The 21,480-nt window shown below is 38.2% G+C and overlaps 1 protein-coding gene across 4 annotated transcripts in view; it reads left to right on the top strand.

The window, feature by feature from the left end:
* LOC129652806 (complement factor H) overlaps positions 1 to 21,480 on the top strand; it is a 107,711-nt gene that overhangs the window by 84,919 nt on the left and 1,312 nt on the right. For 2 of the 4 annotated variants that reach the window (XM_055581822.1, XM_055581823.1), the window contains exons 16-21: positions 4,290 to 4,499; positions 5,186 to 5,359; positions 7,164 to 7,340; positions 8,392 to 8,565; positions 19,821 to 20,003; positions 20,434 to 21,043. In XM_055581822.1, the coding sequence (XP_055437797.1) occupies positions 4,290 to 4,499; positions 5,186 to 5,359; positions 7,164 to 7,340; positions 8,392 to 8,565; positions 19,821 to 20,003; positions 20,434 to 20,630 (1,115 nt within the window). In that variant the 3' untranslated portion in view covers positions 20,631 to 21,043. Of the gene's footprint in view, positions 1 to 4,289; positions 4,500 to 5,185; positions 5,360 to 7,163; positions 7,341 to 8,391; positions 8,566 to 19,820; positions 20,004 to 20,433; positions 21,044 to 21,480 lie in introns of those variants that run through there. The other 2 variants (XM_055581821.1, XM_055581820.1) reach the window with 2 other exon arrangements.

The following is a 21,480-nucleotide window of genomic DNA, read 5'->3' as shown; positions in this document are numbered from 1 at the left end:
TGGTGGCTCAGAGGGTAAAGCATCTGCCTGCAATGTGGTAGACCTGCATTCAGTTCCTGGGTAGGGAAGATTCCCTTGGAGAAGGAAATGGCAACCCACTCCAATACTCTTGCTTGGAAAATCCCGCAGACGTAGAAGCCTGGTAAGCTACAGTCCATGAGGTCGCAAAGAGTCAGACACAACTAAACATCTTCACTTTCGCTTTTCTTTTCAACACCTATCCTACTCAAACCCTTCCAGAAAATTACAGAGGAAGGTAAACTCCCAAACTCATTCTGTGAGGCCAACATCACCCTAATTCCAAAACCAGACAAAGAAAAAGAACACTAAAGGCCAATATCACTGATGAACACAGATGCAAAAATCCTTAACAAAATCCTAGCAATCAGAATCCAACAACATATTAAAAAGATCATACATCATGACCAAGTGGGCTTTATCTCAAGGATGCAAAGATTCCTCAATATTCACAAATCAATCAATGTAATACACCACATTAACAAAATGAAGGAAAACAACACATATGATTATCTCAATAGATTCAGAGAAAGCCTTTAAGAAAACTCAACATCCATTTATGATAAAAACCCTCCAGAAAGAAGGCATAGAAGGAACATACCTCAACATAATAAAAACCATATATGATAAACCCACAGCAAACCTTATCCTCAGTGGCAAAAAATTGAAATGATTTCCCCTAAAGTGAGGAACAGGACAAGGGTGCTCACGCTCACCACTACTATTCAACAGAGTATGGGAAGTTTTATCCACAACACTCAGAGAAGAAAAGGAAATAAAGGACTCCAGATTGGAAAAGAACAAGTAAAACTCTCATGGTTTGCAGATGACATGATCCTCTACATAGAAAACCCTAAAGCCACCATGAGAAAATTATTAGAGCTAATCAATGAATATAGTAAATTTGCAGGATATAAAATTAATACACAGAAATCCCTTGCATTCCTATATGCTAACAATGAGAAAACAGAAAATTTAAGGAAACAATCCCATTCACCACTGTGATGAAATGAATAAAATACTTAGGAATAAATCTACCTAAAGAAACAAAAGACCTATATATGGTAAGCTATAAAACACTGATGAAGGAAATCAAAGATGACACAAATAGATAGATAAATATACCATGTTCCCAGATTGAAGAATCAATATACTGAAAATGAGTATACTACTCAAAGCAATCTATAGATTCAGTGCAATCCCTATCAGTCTCCAACAACATTTTTTTCACAGAACTAGAACAAATAATTTCACAATTTGTATAGAAATACAAAAAAACCTTGAATAGCCAAAGCAATCTTGAGAAAAAAGAATGGCACAAAAAACCTCGAATAGCCAAAGCAATCTTGAGAAATAAGAATGTCACTGGAGGAATCAACCTGCCTGACTTCAGACTATACTACAAAGCTATAGTCATCGAGACAGTATTGTACTGATACAAAGCCAGAAATATAGATCAATGGAACAAAATAGAAAGCCCAGAGATAAATCCATACACCTGTGGACACCTTATCTTTGACAAAGGAGGCAAAAACATACAATGGAGTAAACACAATCTCTTTAACAAATGGTGCTGGGAAAAGTGGTCAACCATCTGTAAAAGAAGGAAACTAGAACACTTTTCCAACACCATACACAAAAGTAAACTCAAAATGGATTTAAGATCTAAACGTAAGATCAGAAACTATAAAACTCCTCGAGGAAAACTTAGGCAAAACACTCTTTGACATAAATTACAGCAAGATCTTCTGTGACCCACTTCACTGAGTAATGGAAATAAAAGCAAAAATAAACAAATGAGACCTAATTAAACATAAAAGCTTTTGCACAACAAAGACAACTCTAAGTAAGGTGAAAAGACATCCTTCAGAGTGGGAGAAAATAATAGCAAACGAAGCAACTTACAAAGAACTAATCTCACAATCATATAAACAACTCTTGCAGCTCAATACCAGAAAAACAAACGACCCAATCCAAAAATGGGCCAAAGCACTAAGCAGACATTTCTCCAAAGAAGACATACAGATGGCTAACAAACACATGAAAAAATGCTCAGCATCACTCATTGTCAGAGAAATGCAAATCAAAACCACAGTGAGGTACCATCTCCTGCCAGTCAGAATGGCTGCTATCTAAAAGTCTAATGCAGGAGAAGGTGTGGAGAAAAGGGAACCCTCTTGCACTGTTGGTGGGAATGCAAACTACTACAACCACTATGGGTAACAGTGTGAAGATTCCTTAAAAAAAACTGAAAACAGATCTTCCATATGACCCAACAATCCCACTGCTGGGCATACCCATTGAAGAAAACAGAATTGAAAGAGACACATGTACCCCAATGTTTGTCCTAGCACTGTTTACAATAGCTAAGACATGGAACCCACCTAGATGTTCATCAGCAGACGAATGGATAAGAAAGTTGTGGTACATATGTCCAACAGAATATTTCTCAGCTATTAAAAAGATTGCATTGGAATCAGTTCTAATTAGGTGTATGAAACTGGAGCCTATTATACAGAGTGAAATAAGCCAGAAAGAAAAACACCAATACAGTATATTAATGCATATATATGGAATTTAGAAAGATGGTCACGACCACCCTATATGCGAGACAGCAAAAGAGACACAGATATAAAGAACAGACTTTTAGACTCTGTGGGAGAAGGCGGGGGGGGGGGATGATTTGAGAGAATAGCATTGAAACATGTATATTACCATATGTGAAATAGATCACCAGTCTAAGTTCGATGCATGAAACAGGGCACTCAAAGATGGTGCACTGGGACAACCCAGAGGGGTGGGATAGGGGTACACCCATGGCTGACTCATGTCAATGTATGGCAAAAACCACCACAGTATTGTAATTAGCCTCCAATTTAAATAAAAAATTAATTAATAGAAAGTTGTTGTTCAGTTGCCAAGTCACGTCCAACTCTTTGCAACCGCATGGACTGCAACATGCCAGGCTTTCCTGTCTCTCACCATCTCCCAGAGTTTGCCCAGGTTCATGTCCATTGAAACGGTGATGTCACCCAACCATATCATCCTCTGTTGCCCTCTTCTCCTTCCTGAGAAAAGGCAGTAGTTACCTACAAGGAGACCCTAACAAGTATCAACATCTGAAGAATATTTTTTAGGTCATAATGGACTGGCACAACATATAGAAAGTAATGAAAGGAAAAAAACTTGCAGCCAAGACTACTGTATCCAGGAAAAACATATTGAAACCATAGTGTGATGTCCCTTCACACCTGTCATAATGGCTACCATGAAAAGGACAACATCAAGTGTTGTCAAAGATGTGGAGAAAAGGGAATCTTTGTGCACTGTTGGTGGGATTGTAAACTGGCAGAGTTGCTGTGAAAAAGAATGTGGAATTTCGTTTAAAAATTAAAAATAGAACTGCCATATGATCCAGCTATTCCACTACTGGGTATTTATTCATAGGAACTAAAAACACTAATCTAAAAATATATATGCACTCTAATGTTCACTGCAGCATTACACACAATAATCAAGATTTGGAAGCCACCTAAAGAGTCCACTGATATATAAGTAGATAAAGAAGGTGTTTTATATATACACATGATATGAACTATGACTGAGCCATAAAATATGAAACGTTTCCATTTGCAGCAACGTGGATGTGTCTAGGAAGTATTTATTCTGAGATGTAGGTCAGATAGAAAAGGACAAATGACACATGATTTCACTTATTTGTGGAATCTAAAAACAAAAGGAAAACAGGCTCATACAGATACAGAAAATTAATGAGTTGTTGCAAGAAAGGAGGAGGGGGTTGGCAAAGTAGATACAGGGGATTTTGAAGTACAAACTCCAGTTATGCAATAAGGAAGGCAGGGGGATGTAATATACAGCATACAAATATGGTCAATAATATTGTAATACATTTGTTAGGAACTATTGCTACTAGACATACTGGTAGTCATTTTATAATGCATGTAAAAGTAAAATCATTTTGTAGCCCATTTGAAGCTAACATATTATTATACATCCAACATTTCAATAAGACATTCATTTCAAAAAGGATGAAGGGGCATATTGAACAAGTGGTAGTAGCATAGTGTTTATGGAGACAAATAGCTTGCAAGTTTCAAATATCTGTCAGTTTTAAAATTCTGTAAATTGTTCTGAGTATTCTTTTCTTCTTATTCTTATTTTAAAATCCAAAGTAATATTTGATTGTATTAACATTTTTAATTTAAAGATTATATTTGTACTTTACTCTTTGACCTCTGTACTTCATATAGAAAAAATTGGATGTTCTCAACCACCTCAAATAAACCATGGGGCCATTAACTCATCTAGCTCTGCAGAAGAAAGGAGAGAAATACGTGAACAAAGGCTGTATGCACATGGCACGAAGTTAAGTTATACTTGTGAAGAAGGCTTCGAGATATCTGAAAATAATGTGATAATATGCCAAATGGGAAAGTGGAGCTCTCCACCTCAGTGTGTAGGTGAGGACACTAGGCAAACCAAAATCTATTTTCAGTACCATTCATTAAAACTAATCAATTGTCATCAAAGTCATGAGACTTGATCCTTTAGATTTCTAAATATATCAAGTAACATCTATTTATAGGTCATTTATATTAAAATAAAATGTATATATTTATGCATTAAATCAAATTTGACATATAAAATTAATCACTTTGTTATTAATAATTTTGTTAGTTCTATAGAGAATTGCTTTTCAACTTGGCAATTATTTTGTATTAACACTAGATGTGCAATAAAATTAAACCTAACTATTATATTCATAAACCTGTTTATATTCCTGTCTAAGTTTCAAAAAAGTGTCCTATGTCTTCCCTAAAATGTCCCTTTTAATTTCTTACAATATATAGTACTTCTCCTAAGTGTGGAGTCTCAATGTGTTTTTCTTTTATTACTCATGATTGGTTAGAGCAGCACTGATGTTTTCTTTCATATATTGGTAATTTCAGTTTCAAGTTCTTGCTCAAGTGGACACACACCAGACTGGTAATTTTAAGAAAAATTTGTGCACTTTCCTCCCATGTCATGGAAGTTCCTGTATAATGATTTATTATTTTCAAGTAAAACTACCAAATATGTTGACCAGGACATCAAATTAAATTTCAAAGTTAGCAAAACATGAAATCATTCTTTCATTTCTTCCCAGGACTTCCTTGTGGACTTCCACCTTATATTCAGAATGGTGTTATATCTCAGAAGAAAGACAGTTACCAATATGGAGAAGAAGTTACTTACGACTGTGATAAAGGGTTTGGAACTGATGGACCTGCATCTATAAGATGTTTAGGAGGGGAATGGTCTCGTCCACAAGATTGCATAAGTATAGTGTTTTTCCTTTTTTTCTAAAGCTGACAAATATCTTTTAATTCAAAGCATAAGTGGCCCAAATATGAAATTAAGCAGTAATTCTAGAATTTAACAAGGTACCTATGAAAAGTTCTGAATTCTGGTAGAGAATTAATAACCCTAGAAATAATAAAAGTTTGATTTTTTGTTGTAGTTCAGTCATTCAGTCGTTTCTGACTCTTTGCAACCCTATGGACTGTAGCAAGCCAGGCATCCCTGTCCTTCACTGTCTCCTGGTGTTTGCTTAAACTAATGTCCATTGAATCGGTGATGCCATTCAACCATCTCATTGTTTGTTGTCCCCTTCTCTTCCTGCCCTCAGTCTTTCCCAGCATCAGGGTCTTTTCCATTAAGTCGGCTCTTTGTATCAGGTGAACAAAGTATTGGAGCTTCAGCTTCAGCATCAGTCCTTTGAATGAATATTCAGGGTCAATTTCTTTTAGGATTGACTGCTTTGATCTTGCAGTCCAAGGTACTCTCAAGAGTCTTCTCCAGCACCATAGTTCGAAAATATCAATTCTTTGGAACTCAGCCTGACTCCTCTTTACTATCCAACTCTCAAATCATACATGACTACTGGAAAAGTCATAGCTTTGGCTAGGTGGAGCTTTGTTGGCAAAGTGATGTCTCTGCTTTTTAATATGCTGTTGAGGTTTGTCATAGCTTTTCTTCCAAGGAGCAAGCGTCTTTTAATTTCATGGCTTCAGTGACCATCCACAGTGATTTTAGAGCCCAAGAAAACGAAGTCTGTCACTGTTTCTAGTTTTTCCCCATTTATTTGCTGTGAAGTGATGGGACCAGATGCCATGATCTCCATTTTTTGAATGCTGAGTTTTAAGCGAGCTGTTTCAGTCCTTCTTCCACCTTCACCAAGAGGCCCTTTAGTTTCTCTTTACTTTCTGCCATTAAGGTGGTGTCATCTGAGGCATAGCTGGGGTTATTAGTATTTCTCCTGGCAATCTGGATGCCAGCTTGAGCTTCATCCAACCAGGCATTTTGCATGATGTACTCTGCATTTAAGTTAAATAAGCGGGATGACAATATACACCCTTGAAGTACTCTTTTTCCAATTTTGAGCCAGTCAATTGTCCATGTACGGATCTAACTGTTACTTCTTCACCTGCATAGTTTTCTCAGGAGGAAGGTAAGGTGGTCTGGTATTCCCATCTCTTCAAGAATTTTCCACAGTTTGTTGTGATCTACAGTATCAAGTGCTTTAGTGTAGTCAATGAACAGAAGTAAATGTTTTTCTGGAATTCCCTTGCTTTTTCTGTGATCCAATGGGCGTTGGCAATTTGATAACACTAAACTATCTCTTTCACATCATCTTGGGTTCAGTTTGAATATCCTCTGATATACATCTCAGATTTCTGGTCTCTGTTCCTGTACTATGGCTGAACTCTGCTCTTAACACTACTCAATTGTTGTTAATTTGTCAATCATTTCTTTGTAATATGCAATTTTCTAAGACATTTAACATAACTCAAGGTAACATATTTTGATAAAAGCAAAAATAGAAACATTCATAATTTAGGTGGGCTGTCATGCGAGAAGATACCTTAAATTTGAGAAGTATGCAGCTTTCCCATGTTGTATTTTTGATAATATAGAGATGGTCAAGAATATGAAGATTTCTGATATTTGTCTCAAGGTATAAGAGAAATGCTGTAGAATATTCATTGGTTTGATATGTAACTATTTATTTTCTGGAATATAATCAGTGGTCATTATGAATCTTTAAAAATGTACTAAACAAATGCATATTCTTTTTCTTTCAGGCACAAATTGTGTTAACTTGCCCACCTTTGAGGATGCTGTACTCATAGATCGGGAGAAGGATTTCTATAGGTCAGGAGAAAAAGTGGCTTTTAAGTGTCTATCATATTATCAGTTGGATGGATCTGATACTATACAGTGTATTAAGAGCAAATGGATAGGAAGGCCAGCATGCAGAGGTACTTTGGTAAAATTTTTTAATTTATATAAGTATCTGAAATAATATAATGTAGAAAATTGCCTCCACTATCATTAAATGGACATAGATTACTTTTAGGCCAGGTCAAAACCAGTTTGTGCCTGAACATAAAAAGGGATAGACTTGTGTTCCCAGCGTTTTTGTGTTGTAGCACAATAGTTCTCAAAGCACAGTCATGACAGAGCGTTCTCAGCACATTCTGTATACTGTTATATGCAAGCAGATTCACAGGCTCACTCAGACTTGTTGAATCTAAACCTCTGGGGCTGCAACTCTGACAATGTCTTGATGATTGCCAAGGAATTCTGTGTATATTTCAGTTTCGGACCCATGGCTACAGCCTCTTGTAGTTACAGCCTCTTCTTCCCATGAATCACACTGAGGAATGCACATCATTGATGGTGATGTCCTTAGCATTTGCCCCAAAATATCATTAAAGTGTAGTTTTGTAAATTTACACTTTAGTTTTCTATTATTTTTCCAGATCTTTTGTTCAAATCTTTAATTAATCATCTTCTCCTTGCAACTATAGTATTCTTCAAAGTGTTTAATTCTTGATCAATCTCTAAAGAAGAACCTACTGTGTTTATTTTCTGAAAGGCCCTAAAGTTATATCTCATAAACAGGATGAATGTAAACCAAATCTTGAAGTCAAACGATATTTTTATTATGTTTTGCTTATGATTTATAAATTCATTTTGAATTTATATACTTTATAATTTTTATTTTACTAACCTCAAAAAGAGATTTCCAGGAAAACTCTTTTTTTTCAGTGCCCTAAAAATTGTGTATCACTTTTCTAGTGAAGTATAGGGGAGAGAATTAAGGTACAGAAGTTTAATTCCTGCTGAAAAATATTGCTTTATTTCCTTTCCCTTAACCTTACATATAAACTGATGACAATTAGCAGTCTTTCATGACAGATTAACTGTTGAATCAAAACAACCGTGGAATATATTTGACATTCTATTTCCTCCTTGCTGTTCATGATAATCATTATATTAGAGATACTGTTTTACCTTTCTATTTAGATGTTTCCTGTGGGAATCCACCTGAAGTGGAAAATGCTATTATACACAATCCTAAGTCTAGATATCAAAGTGATGAGAGAGCACGTTACGAATGCATTGGGAATTATGACCTTTTTGGGGAGATAGAAGTCGTATGTTTAAATGGAACTTGGACAGAACCACCTCAGTGTAAAGGTAGAGTATTGTACTCACCCTGTCCACCCAGTTTAGAGAATATAATAACAAGATATATTGAATCAAAATTAGGATGAAGTAGCCTTTCTGGAATAATTTTTAGTTGCAAAAAAAAAAAAATGGTGCTAAAAATCCAGTTCTTCTGTGGTCTGAATATGTAATCTAACATGTTTATTGTATGACAGTGTTGACCAGATTTGAGCAGTTGGAATCATGGGACATTTCCTGTCTTAAAACATTAAGATAGTCAGTTGTTTTCTGAAGATAAGAGTGTAAAAGATACCATAGTTATATTTAACAGCCCAAGAAATTCCACTTTGAGACATGGAATAAGCAGCTGGGGCCTGATCACAAAGTCTGACATAGATGTGGCCAGCTGTACCTATGGATGATATTTAAAGAAAGGTTACTAGCTGAGTTCCAGCAGAGCTATTTAAAATCCTACAGGATGATGCTACAAAAGTGCTACACTCATTATGTCAGCAAATTTGGGAAACCCAGCAGTAGTCACAGGAGTGGAAAAGGTCAATACTCACCAATTCCCAAGAAGGGCAGTACTAAAAAACGTTTAGATCACCAGACAATAGCAGTCATCTCCCATGCTAGTAAGGTTATGTTCAAAATCCTCAAGCTAAGCTTGATGTGAATAGCTGATGCATTGGAAGGTTGAAGGAAGACAGAGAATAGGGTGACAGAAGATGAGATGTTTGGGTGACATCACCGATTCAGTGGACATGAACTTACCCAACTCTGGGAGAGCTCAGGGACCTGGAAACCTGGCATGAGCAGTCCGTGGGGTCACAAAGTGTTAGACATGACTTGGTGACTGAACAATAACTAGCTGAACTCATGCAGGAAATGAGTGTACACATAAAAATAAAAAGTCTGAACTTGGTACTGGAATACTTCAGTCTTTAGAGATAAGACAGGATGGAAATCCAAACCAAGAAGTACATTCGGTTCAGTTCAGTTCAGTTCAGTCGCTCAGTTGTGTCTGACTCTTTGCGACCCCATGAATCGCAGCACGCCAGGCCTCCCTGTCCATCACCAACTCCCGGACTTCACTCAAACTCACGTCCATCGAGTTAGTGATGCCATCCAGACATCTCATCCTCTGTCGTCCCCTTCTCCTCCTGCCCCCAATCCCTCCCAGCATCAGAGTCTTTTCCAATGAGTCAACTCTTCCCATGAGGTGGCCAAAGTACTGGAGTTTCAGCTTTAGCATCATTCCGTCCAAAGAAACCCCAGGGCTGATCTCCTTCAGAATGGACTGGTTGGATCTCCTCGCAGTCCAAGGGACTCTCAAGAGTCTTCTCCAACACCACAGTTCAAAAGCATCAATTCTTCAGCATTCAGCCTTCTTCACAGTCCAACTCTCACATCCATACATGACCACAGGAAAAACCATAGCCCTGACTAGACAGACCTTTGTAGGCAAAGTAATGTCTCTGCTTTTGAATATGCTATCTAGGTTGGTCATAACTTTCCTTCCAAGGAGTAAGCGTCTTTTAATTTCATGGCTGCAGTCACCATCTGCAGTGATTTTAGAGCCCCCAAAAATAAAATCTGACACTTGTTTCCACTGTTTCCCGACCTATTTCCCATGAAATGATGGGACCGGATGCCATGATCTTCGTTTTCTGAATGTTGAGCTTTAAGCCAACTTTTGCACTCTCTATTTTCACTTTCATCAAGAGGCTTTTTACTTCTTCTTCACTCTCTGCCATTAGGGTGGTGTCATCTGCATATCTGAGGTTATTTATATTTTTCCCGGAAATCTTGATTCCAGCTTGTGTTTCTTCCAGCCCAGCGTTTCTCATGATGTACTCTGTATATAAGTAAATAAGTTAAATATACAGCCCTGATGTACTCCTTTTCCTATTTGGAACCAGTCTGTTGTTCCATGTCCAATTCTAACTGTTGCTTCCTGACCTACATACGGATTTCTCAAGAGGCAGGTCAGGTGTTCTGGTATTCCCATCTCTTTCAGAATTTTCCACAGTTTATTGTGATCCACACAGTCAAAGGCTTTGGCATAGTCAATAAAGCAGAAATAGATGTTTTTCTGGAACTCTCTTGCTTTTTCCATGATCCAGCGGATGTTGGCAATTTGATCTCTGGTTCCTCTGTCTTTTCTAAAACCAGCTTGAACATCAGTAGATTCATGGTTCACGTATTCCTGAAGCTTGGCTTGGAGAATTTTGAGCATTACTTTACTAGCGTGTGAGATGAGTGCAATTGTGTAGTAGTTTGAGCATTCTTTGGCATTGCCTTTCTTTGGGTTTGGAATGAAAACTGAGCTTTTCCAGTCCTGTGGCCACTGCTGAGTTTTCCAAATTTGCTGACATATTGAGTGCAGCACTTTCACAGCATCATCTTTCAGGATTTGGAATAGCTCAACTGGAATTCCTTCACCTCCACTAGCTTTGCTTGTAGTGATGCTTTCTAAGGCCCACTTGACTTCACATTCCAGGGTGTCTGGCTCTAGGTCAGCGATTACACCATCGTGATTATCTGGGTCATGAAGATCTTTTTTGTACAGTTCTTCTGTGTATTCTTTCCATCTCTTCTTAATATCTTCTGCTTCTGTTAGGTCCATGCCATTTCTGTCCTTTTTCGAGCCCATCTTTGCATGAAATGTTCCCTTAGTATCTCTAATTTTCTTGAAGAGATCTCTAGTCTTTCCCATTCTGTTGTTTTCCTCTATTTCTTTGCATTGATCGCTGAGAAAGGCTTTCTTATCTCTTGCTATTCTTTGGAACTCTGCATTCAGATGCTTATATCTTTCCTTTTCTTCTTTGCTTTTTGCTTCTCTTCTTTTCACAGCTATTTGTAAGGCCTCCCCAGACAGCCATTTTGCATTGATATATTTAGGACCATTTATATTTAGAGTGACTCATTAACTATTAAGGACAGTCTGCCATTTTCTTATTTGTTTTGTGTGTGTTTCCTTCAATTCTCAACGTTTTTCTTTTCTTGACTTCCTTGTGAATTTTTGAACATTATAAAATAGTTTGAAATGGATCTGCATTATATTTGAGTATATGTCTTTGCATGGTTTTTTTAGTCTCTCTAGGTATTAAGATGCACATAGGTAGTTTATCCGGAGAAACCAAAAAATTCTACTTTTCATACAGGGAACTGGAATACAAGGTAGGAATAAAAAGATACCTGAAGTAACAGGCAAGTTTGGCCTTGGAGTACGAAATGAAGCAGGGGAAAGGCTAAAAGAGTTTTGACAAGAGAAGACATGGGTCATAACAAACACCTTCTTCAAAAACACAAGAGACAATTGTATGCATGGACATCACGAGATGGTCAGTACCGAAATCAGAATGATTATATTCTTTGCAGTCAAAGATAGAGAAGCTCTATACAGTTGGCAAAACCAAGATTGGAAGCTAACTGTGGCTCAGATCATGAGGTCCTTATTGTGAAATTCAGACTTGAAGAAAGCAGGGAAAACCACTAGGCGATTAGGGCTTTTATGATTATATAGCAGAAAGGATAAAAATATTCAAGGGACTAGATCTGAGAGAGTGCCTGAAGAACTATGGATGGAGGTTTGTACAGGAGGCAGTGAGCAAAACCATCCCCAAGAAGCAGAAATGCAACAATGAAAAATGGCTGAGAAGGCCTTACAAAGAGATGAAAGAAAAGAAGCAAAGTGCAAAGGACAAAAGGGAAAATATACCCATCTGAATGCAGAATCCAAAGAATAGCAAGGAGAGATATGAAAGCCTTGTTAAGTGAGCCATGCAAAAAACAAAACAAAACAAAACAAAACAAAAAACAGAGGAAAGCAATACAATGGGGAAGACTAGAGATGTCTTCAAGAAAATTAGAGAGAGCAAGGGAACATTTCATGTAATGATGGGCACATAAAGGGCAGAAACAGTATGCCCCTAAGAGAAGCAGAAGGTATTAAGAAGAGGTGGCAAGAATATACAGAAGAACTGTACAGAAAAGGGCTTAATGACCCAGATAACCACAAGTCACCTGGAGCCAGAAATCCTGGAGTGTGAAGTCAAATGGGCATCACTACAAACAAAGCTAGTGGAGGTGATGGGATTCCAGCTGAGCTAGTTCAAATGCTAAAAGATGATGCTGTGAAAGTACTACACTTAATATGCCAGCAAATTTGGAAAGCTCAGCATTGGCTATAGGACTGGAAAAGATCAGTTGAAGGACAATGCCAAAGAATATTCATACTACCACAACACAACTGGGCTCATTTCACATGCTAGCAAGGTAATACTCAAAATTCTTCAAGCTAAATTTCAACATGTGTACTGAGAACTTCGAGATGTACAAGCTAAATTTAGAAAGACGGCGAAACTAGAAATTAAATTGACAACATCCGTTGGATCATAGAAAAACCAAAGGAATTGAAGAAACAATCTGCTTCACTGACTACACTAAAGTCTTTGACTGTGTGGATCACAACAAACTGTGAAAAATTCTTACAGAGATGGGAATACTTAACCACCTTACCTGCCTCCTGAGAAACCTGTATGCAGGTCAAGAAGCAACAGTTAGAACTGGAGTGGAAAAACAAACTGATTCAAAATTGGAAAAGGAGTATGTCAAGGCTGTATTGTCACACTGCTACTTTAACATCGCACAAGATACCAGGCTGGAAGAAGCACAAGGTGGAATCAAGATTCCAGGAAAAATGCCAATAACCTCAGATACACAGATGACATCACACTAATGGCAGAAAGCAAAGAAGAACTAAAGAGCCTCTTGATAATGGTGAAAGAGGAGATTGAAAAAGCTAGCTTAAAACCACATTCAAAAAATGAAGATCATGGTATCGGGTTCCATCACTGTATGTCAGAAATGGGGGAAAATGGAAACAGTGACAGACTTCATTCTTTTTAGCTTCACAATCACTGTGGATGCTGACTGCAGCCATGAAATTAAAAGACTCCTTGGAAGAAAAGCCATAAAAACCTCGACAGCATGGTAAGAAGCAGAGACATCACTTTACCAACAAAGGTTCATATTGTCAAAGTTATGGTTTTTCAAGCAGTAATGTATGGATGTGAATGTTTGACCACAAAGAAGGCTGAGTACCAAAGAATTGAGTTTTTGAACTGTGGTGCTGGAGAAGACTCTGGAGAGTCCCTGAGACTGCAAGGAGATCAAGCCAGGCAATCCTAAAAGAAATCAGTTCTGAATATTCATTTGAAGGACTGATGCTGAAGCTGAAGCTCCAGTATTTTGAACACCTGATGAGAAGAACTGACTCCTTGGGAAAAGAACCTGATACTGGAAAAGATTAATCGCAGGAGGAGAAGGAACATCAGGAAATGAGATGGTTGGATGGCATGATTGACAGAATGGACATGACTTTGAGCAAACTCTGGGAGTTAATGAAGGACCGGGAACCCAGGCTTTCTACAATCCATGGGGTTGCAAAGAGTCAGAAACAATTGAGCGACTGAACAATACAACAGGAACTGATTATGATGTATCTTGACATTAAGTTATTTGGCTCCATCCCATTTGGAATTCACTGAGCAGTTTTAGCATGTAGTTGTTTTTGGTTAGTTGCTAAGTCATATGCCCTATTTGAGAAACTATTAGCCATTATTCAAAAAAAATTTTTTTGGAGTGTATTTCCTATACAATATAGTGTTAGTTTCACTGTACATCAAAGTGAATCAGCTACACATATACACATATCCCCATTCTTTTGGATTTCCTTTCCATTTAGACCATCAGAAAATGATGGCACAGGGAACTCAGCCATTATTTTTTATCTCTTATTCTTTATTTTCAACTTCATGTTCAACCTTCTTTGCTGTCTTCCCACAGATACTTGAAGCTATGTCCATTTTCTTTTCAGTCAATTTTCAAGGTTAGTTAATACTCAAACTTATTGATCATTCTGCCATCTGTGATATGTTGTCAATCTATGTGGTTTTCTAATCTATTTTCTAGTTCTACCAATTGGACTAGATTTTTAAAAACCGTCATCCAATGATTTCAATATCTGTGTCATCTCAGTGTTGTCTTCTGTTGATTGCTTTTTCTCTTTTGAGGTTTATCTGGTCTTTGGTCTGATAAAGGATTTTCAACTGTATTCAGACACTTGAGCTTTTTTATCTTGAGACTAAGGATGTTATTGGACTCCTTCATTAATCAGCCCTTCATTACTGCCATGTAGGGTGCAAGCCCAAGGTTCCCACCTGACCTCCTCTGTCACCAGGAGAAAGGGCAGAGGTTTCTTGTTTCCTCATTCAGTTCAGTTCAGTTCAGTTTAGTTGCTCAGTCGTGTCCGACTCTTTGCAACCCCATGAATCACAGCACACTAGACCTCCCTGTCAATCACCAATTCGGTGAGTTCACTGAAACTCATGTCCATCGAGTCGGTGATGCCATCCAGCCATCTCATTCTCTGTCGTCCCCTTCTCCTCCTGCCCCTAGTCCCTCCCAGCTTCAGGGTCTTTTCCAATGAGTCAACTGTTCTCATGAGGTGGCCAAAGTATTGGAGTTTCAGCTTCAACATCAGTCCTTCCAGTGAACACCCAGAACTGATCTCCTTTAGGATGGACTGGTTGGACCTCCTTGCAGTCCAAGGGACTCTCAAGAGTTCGCTCATTATGTGGGTGGAAATATGAGCTGCTTACTTGGACCCTGTAGATCAATGCATGGAAAGGATTGGTCTGAGGTTTCTGCCATCATGTGTTTCTAGACTAAATCAGTCCAGTTCAGTTGCTTAGTCATGTCTGACTCTTTGCTACTCCATGGACTGAAGCACACCAGGCTTTCCCATCCATCACCAACTCCCAGAGCTTAACTAACCTCATGTCCATCAAGTCAGTGATGCCCCCCAACCATCTCATCCTCTGTTATCCCCTTATCCTTCTGCCTTCAATCTTTCCCAGCATCAGGGTTTTCTCCAAATAGTTCTTTTCATCTGCTGGCCAAAGTATTGGAGCTTCAGCTTCATTATCAGTCCTTCCAATAAATATTAAGGACTGATTTCCGTTAGGATTGACTGGTTTGATCTCCTTGCATTCCAAGGGACTCTCAAGAGTCTTCTCCAACACCACAGTTCAAAAGCATCAGTTTTTCGGTGCTCAGCTTTCTTTATAGTCCAACTCTCACATCCATACATGATGACTGAAAAAATCATAGCTTTCACTAGGTGGAATTTTGTTGTCAAAGTAATGTCTCTGCTTTTTGATATGCTGTCTAAGTAGGTCATAACTTTTTTCTAAGGAGCAAGTGTGTTTTAATATCATGGCTGCAATCACCATCTGCAGTGATTTTGGAGCCCCCAAAATAAAGTCTCTCACAGTTTCCATTGTTTCACCATCTGTTTGCTATGAAATGATGGGACTGGATGCCATTACCTTAGTTCTCTGAATGTTCATTTTTAAGCTAACTTTTCCACTCTCCTCTTTCATTTTCATTAGGGGACTCTTTAGTTCTTCACTTTCTGCCATAAGGATGGTGCCATCTGCATAGTTGACATTGTTGATATTTCTCCTGACAATATTGATTCCAGCTTCTGCTTCATCCGGCTTGGAATTTTGCATGATGTACTCTGCATAGAAGTTAAGTAAGCAGGTGACAGTATACAGACTTGATGTGTTCCTTTCCTGATTTGGAACCAGTTTTTCTTCCATGTCTGATTCTAACTGTGGCTTCTTGACCAGCATACAGATTTCTCAAGAGGCAGGTCAGGTGTTACCATCTGTTTAATTTCCACAGTTTGTTGTGATCTACACAGTCAAAGGTTTTGGTGTAGTCAATAAAACAGAAGTGGATTTTTTTGTGGAACTCTCTTGCTTTTTTGATGATCCAATGGATGTTGGCAATTTGATCTCTGGTTTCTCTGCCTTTTCTGTATCCAGTTTGAACATCAGGAATTTCATGGGTCACATGCTGTTGAAGCCTAGCTTGGAGAACTTGGGCATTACTTTACTAGAGTGTGAGATGAATGCTATTGTACTGTAGTTGGAACATTCTCTGGGATTGACTTTCTTTGGGATTGGAATGAAAATTGACTTTTTGCAGAGCTTTGTTCACTGCTGAATTTGCTGGCATATTGAGTTCAACACTTAAAGAGCATTGTCTTTAGGATTTGAAATAGCTCAACTGGAATACCATCACCTCCACTAGCTTTGTTTGCAGTGATGCTTCCTAAGGCATACTTGATTTTGTATTTTAGGATGTCTGGCTCTAGGTGAGTGATCACACCTTTGTGGTTATCTGGGTCATGAAGATCTTTTTTGTATAGTTCTTCTGTATATTTTTGCCTCCTCTTCTTAATATCTTCTACTTCTGTTAGGTCCATACCATTTTTATCCTTTATAGTGCCCATCGTTGCATGAAATGTCCTTGGTATCTCTAATTTTCTTGAAGAGATCTCCAGTCTTTCCCATTCTATTGTTTCCCGCTATTTCTTTGCACTGATCACTGAGGAAGGCTTTCTTTTTTCTCCTTGCTATTCTTTGGAACACTGCATTCAAATAGTTTTATCTTTCCTTTTCTCCTTTGCCTTTAGCATCTCTTCTTTTCTCAGCTATTTGTAGGGCCTCTTGAGGCAACCATTTTGCCTTTTTTACGTTTCTTTTTATTGGGGATGATTTTGATCCCTTCATCCTGTACAAAGTCAGGAACCACTCTCCATAGTTGTTCAGGCATTCTGTCTTATCAAATCCCCTGAATCTATTTGTTTCTTCCACTCTAATTGCAAGGGATTTGATTTAGGTCATGCCTGAATGTCTAGTGGTTTTCACATCTTTCTTCAATTTAAGTATGAATTTGGCAACAAGGAGTTCATGATCTGAGCCACAGTCAGCTCCCAGTCTTGTTTTTGTTGACTGTATAGAGCTTCTCCATCTTTGGCTGCAAAGAATATAATCAATCTGATTTTGGTATTGTCCATGTGTAGAGTTTTCCATGGACATTTGGTGATGTCCATGTGTAGAGATTTCACTTGTGTTATTGGAAGAGGATGTTTGCTATGACCAGTGTGTTCTCTTGGTAAAACTCTGTTACCCTTTTCCCTGCTTCATTTTGTACTCTTAATGCCAAACTTGCCTGTTAGTCCAGATATCTCGACCTCCCACTTTTGCATTCCAGTCCAATATAATGAAAAGGACATCTTTCTGCTTGTTAGTTCTAGAAGTCCTTGTACGTCTTCAGAAAACCATTCCACTTCAGCTTCTTCAACATTACTGTTCAGGGCATAGACCTGGATTACTGTGCTTGTCAATGGTTTGGCTTGGAAAAGAACAGCAATCGTTCTGTCATTTTTGAGGTTGCATGCAAGCACTGCATTTCAGACTGTTTAGTCGACTATCGTGGCCACTCCAATTCTTCTTGGGGATTCTTGCTCACAGTAGTAGATATACTGGTCATCTGAGTCAAATCCACCCATTCAAGTCCATTTTAGTTTGCTGATTTTTAAAATGCCGATGTTCACCCTTGCCCTCTCCTGTTTGACCATTTCCAATTTGCCTTGATTCATGGACCTAACATTCCAGGTCCCTATGCAATAGTGCTCTTTACAGTGTCAGGCTTTACTTCCATCACCAGTCACACCCATAATTGGATGTTGTTTTTGCTTTTTCTTCATCTCTTCATTCTTTCTGGAATTAGTTCTCCACTGATCTCCTGTATATTGGGCACCTCCCCACCTGAGGAGTTCATCTTTCACTGTCCTATCTTTTTGCCTTTTCATACTGTTCATGGGGTTCTAAAGGCAAGAATCCTGAAGTGGTTTGACATTCCCTTCTCCAGTGGCCCACATTTTATCAGAATCCTCCGCCATGACACATCCAACTTGAAGGCCCTATACAGCATGGCTCAGAGTTTCATGGAGTTCTACAAGGCTATTGTCCATGTGATCAGATGGGTTAGCTTTCTGTGATTGTGGTGTTCATTCTGTCTGCCGTCTGATGGATGAGGATAAGAGGGTTATGGAAGCTTCCTGATGAGAGAGACTGACTCAGGGTGAAACTGGGTCTTGATCTGATGGAAGGGGCCATGCTCAGTAAATCTTTAGTTCAATTTTCTGTTGATGGGTGGGGTCATATTCCCTCCCTGGTTTTTTACCTGTGGCCAAACAATGGTGGAGATAAGGAAGATATTGGTGACCTAATTCAAAAGGTCTTATGCATGCACTGCTGGACTCAATGCCCCCAAACCTGCAGCAGGCCAGTGCTAACCCATGCCTGTGCTGAAGACTCCTGGACATGGACGGGCAAGTCTGGGTCAGTCTCTTTTGGAGTCATTGCTTCTTTTTCCTGGATTCTTTTGTGCACAGGGTTTTGTTTGTGCCCTCTAAGAGTCTGTTTCTGCAGTCCTGTGTAGGTTCTGGTGGCTCTGTGGTGTGGTTAATTGCACCCTCCTCCAAGAGGGCTTATGCAATACCCAGGTCTACTGCACCCAGAGCTCCTGCCCCTGTAGCAGTGCACTGCCCACCCATACTTCTACAGGAGACACTCAGACACAATTCTGGCTTTGTCTCTGTGGGGTCTCTGGGTCCTGGTGCACACAAGAATTTAGTGTGCACACTTAGTGTAGTATTTCTAGACTAATTCAGTATTGTGAAAACTGTTTGTATCTTGTTAGGCTACTCTTTTCTGGGCCTTTTCTTAAAGAGATCAACTGCTTCATGAGACTTTTTTTCTTTCTGAACTTGTATTATTTTGGGATGCTGTCTCAGTGGCCCATTCAGGGTACATAGAAGGCAAAATGAAAACCCCAAGGACTCTCTTCAGTGTAACTCTTTGAATCCCAAGGTCCCTAAGCAGATTGACTTATACCTGTTTCACAGTCTTCTGTGTTGGTTTTTATAATATGTTCAGGACCTTTATTTGGCAGAAGGAATACTTAGCAGATGCTATAAGCACAAATATTTTTACCTCATCTTGTCCAGAAATGGAAGCCAAAGTTTCCTTTCACAGACACTGCAACATGCTGTATAAAAGAGTAAAATTTTTTTTATCTTAGCTATCCATCTTCCCAGCATATACTCTGAAAGAAAACATGTTTGAACATCAGGACACTGCAAAGCAGACATATTGGTTAAAGTACTATATGTGCTTCTATGGTGGTAAAATAAGGTCTTAAAATGTGTATTTCTGATTAAGTGATTAAAATTCCTTCTGTAAATAATTTCTGTCATCAGAAATCTTAAGTTTTGATATGACATATTTGGCTGCCTTTTTATTTGTTTAAAACTGTAGGAGTTGTCTTTGAATAAATCAAACGCCATTATTTTTTAGACTCTCAAGGAAAATGTGGGCCTCCTCCAGGAATAGACAATGGAGACATTACCTCACTCCTGCAATCAGCATATCCTTCAGGAATGAGTGTTGAGTACCGGTGTCAGGCCTACTATGAACTTCGGGGAAACAAAAACGTAGTATGTCGAAATGGAGAGTGGTCACAACTACCAAAATGCTTAGGTAAATGCTTTAAACTTCTCTTGGATCCTGGGATAACCCTTGTACACAGCATAATGTTTAACTGTTTTTAATAGAGTTTTTTATGGATTAAATAACAACCAGTTAATGCTTGCACACCAAGGATTAATCTCTGTATATAGAAATAAAGTTAGAAAATTTCATGTTCAAGCAACAATGGCTCCTTTATGAAAGCTCTTCATTTGATAACTGACATTATGAATCTTATAACATTTAATGATTACACTAAACAAAGTATCTCATTCTTATATCATTAATTTTTTAAATATGATGAAACCTACATTATACATTTTCAGTGTATTGGTTGGAAAATGTTTGAGGAAGATTTTTGCCAAAGTTCTTGAAACCCTGAAATTCTGTTGAAAGTATTTGCATATTACTCACAATTTATGTTTATTTTCTTTAATTTTAGAGGCATGTGTAATTTCAGAAGAAACAATGAGAAAACATCACATACAGTTAAGATGGAAATACGAGAAAAAACTTTACTCTAAAACAGAGGATACCATTGAATTTATGTGTCAATATGGTTATCGTCAACTGACACCAAAACATACATTTCGAACAACTTGTCGGGAAGGAAATGTGGTATATCCTCGATGTGGATAAAACATTGACTACATGCAGTTGTAAAACTGAAGTATGTACATGTATTCAGATTTTTCCTTATTAATTCAATTATGTTTATTTTCTCAAGTATTTTTTAACTCATCTTGAATCATAAATCAGATTTGTGTTAAATATTATGGGGACAATGTAATTGAGAGATGGGTCCAATGAATCAATTCTTAAAAGTACCTCATTAAACTTGGCAAATCAAAATGTATGTGTCCTGTTCATGAAACATTTATAGCAAGAAATTAGATTCAATCACTTCCATGCCTCCTTCCATCCATCAGTTTCCTAACTTTCTTAAAGCTTTCTCCATTACTTCTGAGGGTTTCTGAAACTCTGTTTTAGAAGACATGGGGAAAAAGTGTGGAAAGAAATGGAAAACATTCAAAATAGATGAGCAAAAGTAAGATAAACTACTTATATTTAATTCCTGACATAAGTATGACATAGTTTGCTTTTATATGTTTGATGTTATACTTATGTCAGGAATTAAATATAAGTAGTTTATCTTACTTTTGCTCATCTATCAATAGGTGAATACACCAAAAATGATGAGATACATAATATTTCAGTACAGTTCAGTCACACAATCATGTCCAGATCTTTGCGACCCCATGCACTGCAGCATTCCCAGGCCTCCCTGTCCATAAGCAACTCCCAGAGCTTACTCAAACCCATGTCCATTGAGTCAGTGATGCCATCCAACCATCTCATCCTCTGTCGTCCCCTTCTCCTCCTTTCAATCTTTCCCTGCTTCAGGGTCTTTTCAAAGGAGTCAGCTCTTCACATCAGGTGGCCAGTATATTGGAGTTCCAGCTTCAGCATCAGTCCTCCCAATGAACAT

The sequence above is a fragment of the Bubalus kerabau genome, chromosome 5, assembly GCF_029407905.1.
Source record: "Bubalus kerabau isolate K-KA32 ecotype Philippines breed swamp buffalo chromosome 5, PCC_UOA_SB_1v2, whole genome shotgun sequence".
In the NCBI taxonomy this organism is placed as follows: Eukaryota; Metazoa; Chordata; class Mammalia; order Artiodactyla; family Bovidae; genus Bubalus; species Bubalus kerabau.
Note: the sequence above shows the minus strand (reverse complement) of the source record. Positions and strands in the feature narration are given on the sequence as shown.